At 36.8% G+C, this 6,999-nt stretch overlaps 1 protein-coding gene across 1 annotated transcript; it reads right to left on the minus strand.

Moving 5' to 3' along the window:
- Positions 1–1,090: 1,090 nt before the first annotated feature.
- LOC105172706 (polyadenylate-binding protein 2) lies at positions 1,091–6,199 on the minus strand. Its single transcript, XM_011094251.3, has 9 exons — positions 5,562–6,199; positions 4,369–4,487; positions 3,564–4,220; positions 3,377–3,454; positions 3,197–3,286; positions 2,870–3,007; positions 2,065–2,244; positions 1,788–1,991; positions 1,091–1,606 (listed from the first exon to the last, which is right to left on the minus strand). Exons 1-9 carry the CDS (start codon positions 5,797–5,799, stop codon positions 1,376–1,378), a joined length of 1,935 nt encoding a protein of 644 aa, XP_011092553.1. The 5' UTR covers positions 5,800–6,199; the 3' UTR covers positions 1,091–1,375.
- Between the last annotated feature and the right edge of the window lie 800 nt (positions 6,200–6,999).

The following is a 6,999-nucleotide window of genomic DNA, read 5'->3' on the forward strand; positions in this document are numbered from 1 at the left end:
TGTGTTGATTGGATCTAACTTATTTCATATTATTAATTAGAATATTATTGTTGTAATTCGATATAAATAATTGTAATCAATTTATTTAATTATTAATTTATTGCCCTTATTTCCAAAAAAAAAAAAAAAGCGCCAATTACAATTAGTGCCTTCCATCAATGAGAAGTTTAATCTTTAGGAAATCAAAAGTAATTCAAGCAATTATAGCATGATTGATGGGATTATGACCACATCAAGGGAATTAAGACATTTATGAAGAGTCCATGAAAAGACAATTTTGCCCCTTCAAGAAGTTTCCATCTGTACACAAAATCCCAAGAGACGAGGGCGAAAAAGTAAAAGTCTATCACTTACCTTAATTAGTTGGTTAGTATAGAAAGGCTCTCTTCCTAGCATAAGGGGAGATCACTCTTTTTTGGGAAATAAAAGAAAATCATTCTTCAAGGCAATGAGGAGCTCTAGATTATAAAAATCATCTGTTACATATCTATGATGGTAAATCAATTAATCACTCAAATAAAATAATAATTTTCATATATTCTGGTTAATTTTCAGCTAAGATGTAAGCCAACCATATGATCCGAGTTGAAGGTTGAGGTTGCCTCGAGGATAGTGTAGATTGGATGTTTTGGAAAGCTGAGACGGAAAAGAAATTATTAGGCTTGTCAGGTGAGGTGTAGAAAATGGGAGGGTGGGAAATTAATAAATAAATAAATAAAACATTAAAATAATATATAAATTAGTTTACTAATAAAAAGTGAAACATTAAAATGTTGCTCCCACTTAATAATAAACTATAAATATTGTAAAAATAAATAAATAAATGCAAGTTTACCCCAAAATGAGATAGACTTGCATTTTTAATGTGAGTCGATAGTAGGAATGTAAACGAATCAAGCTCGGCAAAAAATCTGAGCTCGAGCTCGACAACCTCAGGAAATCAAGCTTAAATGGGTAAAGAAATGATGTCAACTTTAAAATATATGACTTGAATCACCAAAAGAAAATCAGACCCCACATCCTTATTTTTCAGTTTCGAAAGAAAAAATAAAATGACCAAAATACAAAGAATGAATCGCATGGCACAATCTTAAGAAAGAAATATAATAAATGAAACATGAACAAACTGTGTTCAAAAGCATCAGGTTTTACACCTATCAGATACAAATCCACAACCAGTACAAGCTTCAATAGCCATACATCTAAACATCCAATATGGGCAAGCCTCAAAGAGTCAGCAGAATGCATAAACACGTCACACGCTTCAAACGAAATGCATATTAAAACCAGTGCCCTTGGCAGTATGATAGTTTAGTGTGATAATGTTCCAAACCAGCATTATTACACTTCTCCTGCAGGTGATCCAAAGACAAGATCACTCGTTCAATGATAATGAAGCCAATTGCTCAGCTGGGTTGCTGGCCTGCTGCTGAGACACATTCCTAAGGACATCCATAGCCTCCGCTACCTTAGCTTTCAGAGCTTCTGGCGACTCCAAAAGGTGCAAAACCTCTGTTTGATCCATTTCCAGAAGCATGCCGGTGACCTTAGCGGCTGTCTCAGGCTCCAGTTGTTCGACAAGTGGGTATAAATTTTCACCCAACATCTGCATTATTCAATTATGTTCATATGGCATCAAAATATAAGCAATGACCCATAACCAATCCAAACATAATAGTGAGGAAAGCTACAAGACATAAATTGGAAATAACATTGCACCTAATGAGGGGAGCCAGACCATTCTATAAGAGAATTTGCAAATGAGAGACAGAGAAGTAAATGCTCACCGTCCTCTGTTCGCTAGGAGAAGCATTTGCAAGGGCAGATGCCAAAGCTCCAATGGGAATTGGCTGAGGCATCCCCACATCACGCAATGGCAAGCCACCCATTTCATATGGTACTGAAATCATCCCTCCAGCCACACCTTGCAAGGAAACATCAGGCATGCCACGTCCAGGAGGGTAGCGATAACCACGTCCCCTTGGAACCATCTGCACAGAAGAGTCAATAAACGGTGAACAAAAGGTTTAAATATACAAAGCCATAAGCGAAAGTACCACAAACCTGCTGTTGCATTACGGGAACTGGCTGTGGGCCCTGTTGCATTTGAACAGCATTACCTCTCCTTCCACCAGGACGTGGACCTTGCTGACCTTGCTGGACCATAGGCACAAACATATTGGGCATAAGAGGCCCAGCAGGCCTCATACCAGGTACAAGTTGCTGTTGATACCCAAACCCAGGCTGAAAAGAAAGGCAAGGGATAAATACATTTAAGCATCTTTCAGTCATGAAAATAGCCCCAACTCATCAATTCAGAATATTGCTGGGAAAATTAGCATTTCAATTTGGTTATGGGGATCAGGGGCATGCTTAAGTTGAAGTGGGTGATTCAAATCAGAGTTCAATGCATATTCTGAATTGCTAAGTTGTAAAAATGGAAACCGATAAACATTGGTCCTGATATTGTAGATTAGGACAAAAAAATTACATATCCCAATTCCTTCAATTTCAGTTCCATCTTTACTTTAATTGAGACTTTGGCCCCTGGAATGGTAATGGCTCTAGGGATGGGTTTCCTAAATAGGCAGAAAATGAAGATGTATCTTCAATTTAAAAAATAAAATAAAATAAAAAATTGGAGCTGAACAAATGTGTTTCAATTTCAGAAACCAAAAGAAACGTAATACACATTTATCTTTTTCTCCATATAACATCCTCTGCCTTTCTCAAAGAGCAAAAAATAGTTAGCATACCATCAATATCAGTCACATAAGCATCGTATAAGACTCATTTAAACAAGCATTCTATCTCAAACAATTGAAATCCACCTTGACTTCAGAATCATAAAAGGAGAAAGATATATTACTTGGGGAGGAATAATGGCAGGTGGAGGTTGTCCATAGAATATCTGTTGCCCCAGACCAGGACCACCAGGAGCATACATCGGTATACGAGGTGCAACAGTAGGTGCCACTGTAATTGGCCTCATTTGAGCAAATTGAGCCTGGATAACATCATAAGGGATCAACATATTCATGCAACAATTACATAAAATTACCAATAAAAGCAATTAAACTAACAAGAAAAGGAGGATCAGATAGGAGTATCTTTTAGCCATTTGGTTTTTCATTTCTCATCACAAGGCTTCTAGATAGCAGATTCAAAAGAACCAAAAAAGAACCTTGATGTGTACCTGTAGCCGTGCTCTCCTATCTTCTTTCCGTTGAGCAAGTGCAACATAAAGAGGTTTGTTAACAATCATCTTGCCATTCATTTCCGAAAGCTAAAGAACAAACAAAGATAGAGCTCTGATCAATAATAGATAATAAGGTGTAAAGGCATAAGCGAATAGAACGCATGACAATAAACTCACAGCTCTAGAAGCCTCTTCAGGCGATGAAAAAGCAACAAAGCCTGATCCTCTGCTAATTCCTTTTGGATCTCGCATCACCTATGTAGACAGTGGAGCAAATGAGGTAAACAATTGCCTATTTATATGATAATAACTTCAAGGATGAGGGATGCCAATAACCAACCAAAGGGTGAAACCATCCACCAACCTTGCATGAAGTTATCGAACCAAATGGAGAGAACAATTCCTTCAGCTTATCATCATCAATGGTATCATCCAAGTTCTTCACATATAGGTTTGACCCCTGTGATTTGTCAACTGCTTCCTTCACACTCTGTTCAAAGCGGTGTTTCAATTCTAGCTCCCTCTCAGATTTCTTTTGGGCTCGCCCAACATACCATTCCTTGTTATCAAATTTCTTGCCATTAAGGGACTCAACAGCTCTAGCAGCATCATCCGAATTGTCAAAGTTAACAAATCCAAAGCATTTTGATGTTCCATCTTCATTTCTCATCACAACTATGCTGGTGATTGGTCCAAATTCACTAAATACCTTCTGAAGATCTTCTTCAGTTGTTGATTCAGACAAATTCTTCACAAACACATTAGTGAATTTGGTTTTGTCTATTGACATCTGTCTTTCTTGCTTGCGAAGGAAAGGTCCCACATATACTTGCTTCCCATTCAATAGCATGCCATTGAGCTTCTCAATAGCTTTTTGTGCAGATTCCTCACTAGCATATTGCACAAAACCATAGCCCAAGGACTGACCAGAAGAATCTGTTGCAACTTTGCACGACAGGATGCTACCGAAGGAAGAAAATGTATCGTGCAGAGCTTTGTGGTCAATTTCCTTGTCCAGATTCTAGTCAGAACAAAATACATGTAACCAGTGAAAGCAGTAAAGATGGTGCTTCCAGCCATCCAGAAAATTGTTTAACTTACAAACTGTAAGCTACCAGAGATATGGCATCCATGCAACTAAAAATTGAATAGGAGATAGGGGACAGTACCTTAATAAATATATTTCCAGCACCACTTCTGCGAACACTGGGGTCTCGATGAGAATACATTATCCTAATGGGTTTTCCATTGAGGGGAGTGAAGTTGAGGTCTATCAATGCTCTCTCAGCTAAGATGAACATAATGAAAGAACGATTAGGCATGGCATTAAGGCAGATATAGGTAACCTTAATAGTTGCGATGCAGAAAGCAGTTAAGAAAGGAAATCTGGTTACAGTATAAGAAACAAATGCAACACAACAGCTCACAACAGCTCTAAAATTAGGACTCTCAAACCTGGCAAATTACAGTATCAGCTTCATCTTATTCATTCCTATGGGGACAATGTTCAATTAACACTAAAAGCATTTTTTTGAGATGCTAAATAGTTAATTTTAAATTTATAACCTAACAGCATAAGGAAGAAAATGCCATACATTTTCACAGGCATCAAGTATGTCCTCCAATCTCCATGATGTTAAAAGCAACAGCATGGCTTGCTGTCACTGATGAGTAAGAGCAAAATGGCTTCAAAATAGTAAAGTAGGAGCACATGCCCCATCATAATTATCATATTCCCAATTTTTTAAAGCCTTTCACCTAACCAAATCGATGAAGACATAAAGGCATATGCGTTAATTGCTATCCTGTTAAAATAAAATCCATGGAACTCGGATAGCTTTGTTTATCATATTGAATTACCCTTCTAATCACTTAAAACTCAAGGGTATATTCAGCAATATAATACTGATTTAACCATACACAGAGCAACAAGATAGAAACTCCATTCAGCCTGCGTAATTAATATGGCATGAAGCCAACATAACAATCAAACACCTAGCTCATCACACCACTATTCTTTTTTTGTTAGTAATGGTTGTAGCTGAACAGTTTTATTATTATTATTCTAATGTCTGTGTAGTCCCTCTATTACACAAGTCACCAAAATTCTCCTCTTTCTTCAACAAAAGTAGGACATGTGTGCCAAAGGAGGGGGGGTTGCAAAATTGCCGCTAGTCTTTGTAATGCTGTGGCTCAGCTTACTTATGGGCCTTGGTTGTCTACGAATTGTAATATATTCTTTCATCCATGACTAAAGATGCCAAGTCTGAAGCCTGATCATGGTCAGTTCAGAGGAAGAGCCAAGTGACGACGTTATAATGTAAATTTGTGGTTACAATATAAAGTAACACAGATTTCGTACCATCTTGAGGGTTGCCGTAGTTGACGTAGCCATATCCGAGCGAGCGCCGGCTAGTCAAATCCCTACAAACCCTAACCGACAGCACATCCCCCATCTGGCTGAACAGATCGTAGAGTTGGGAATCGGTGACGTTCGCGTCGAGATCGCCGACGTACAGAGAAGTCACGAACGGCGCGCCGCCAGACGACGCGGCATTCACCACTTGCACCTGAGGCTGCATCTGAACCTGCGCTGCCATCAATTCAACCAAAAAAAGCCCTAATACAACAGACAAAATATTTTTTTCGAAGAGTTTGTAATTTTTTTGGTTTTTTTTTCTAATTACTTCCCTCTCCTCTTTTTATTATCAAAATCAAAGGAAAAGAAATAAAATCACAAACAGATTTAATTGCTTGACCGAAAGCGAGATAGATGATGAAATTCAGAATTTCTTTTTTCAACGAAATTTTCTAATTTTTTCTTTTTTGAGTTTTTCAATAAAGAGAGGAGAGGGAAGGACTCATAGGTCGGAGATCCGACGGAGTGCAGGAACAATCACCGCCAGCAACGACGGGCGGCGACGCCGAGAGATGGCGGAGATTGCAAAGGAGAAAAATTGGAGGGCAGGTTTGAACTGCGCACTACAAAAATTTAAGGAATTTTAGGGCGGCGTTATTTATAATGGGCCGGGGTATAGGGGATTAGATGTGCACACTCAAACCCTAGATAATCTCTGATACGAGATGCGCTCCGTCGGATCAGTCGGATTGGGCCCCAATTGGATTTCAGAGGTGACGTGTTCAGAGATAAACGTCCTTTTCTCTATTGGCTGGAAATTTAAATCCGGACTCTGCAGTAGACAAACGTGCAACGGTTTATACATTCGGCAAAGCAAGAGTGCAATGTCTAAATTTATTTTTTTTTCCATATAGAGTCCAAGGGTGTTTGGCTAATCTTATAAGTTTTTCATAATATCTTTTAACATATTTAAGAGCTTTTAAATTTTAAATATTTATTCAATTATTTATTTTTTAATTTATAAAATTTTAAAATAAAAATATTTTTGAATCTTATAGATTATTTATAAAAAATATTAACTTTTTCAATTTTTTGTATAACATTTTATAAGTTATATAAAATTAATATATCATAAGACTAAAATATTTTTATTCATACACTTACACACACTCTCTCAACCAATCCACTCTCTCTCTCTCTCTCACTCTCACACACACACAAATATACACACTCTTTTTAGAATTTAAAGAAGTTTTTTACTATTTAATTTTTTTTCTAATATTTAAAAAAGAGAAAATATTTTATTATCTACTAATAAAATATTATAATTGAATAGAAATAAAATCGATATTGATATTATATTTATTGAAAAATATTATTCAATTCATTATAAATTATACGACTAAAAATAATTAGTGCATATCAATTATATATCTATATT

The sequence above is a fragment of the Sesamum indicum genome, linkage group LG10 (genome assembly GCF_026168435.1).
Source record: "Sesamum indicum cultivar Baizhima isolate 11 linkage group LG10, ASM2616843v1, whole genome shotgun sequence".
Taxonomy (NCBI): Eukaryota; Viridiplantae; Streptophyta; class Magnoliopsida; order Lamiales; family Pedaliaceae; genus Sesamum; species Sesamum indicum.

Bases quoted from the DNA above. Each gene is read 5' to 3' on its own strand.
- LOC105172706 (XM_011094251.3), bottom strand. From the start codon at position 5,799: ATGGCAGCGCAGGTTCAGATGCAGCCTCAGGTGCAAGTGGTGAATGCC. The intron at 3,455-3,563 runs GTTGGTGGATGG...CTGTCTACATAG, and splicing joins GTTCGATAACTTCATGCAAG to GTGATGCGAGATCCAAAAGG. The intron at 3,008-3,196 runs GTACACATCAAG...GATGTTATCCAG, and splicing joins ATAGGAGAGCACGGCTACAG to GCTCAATTTGCTCAAATGAG.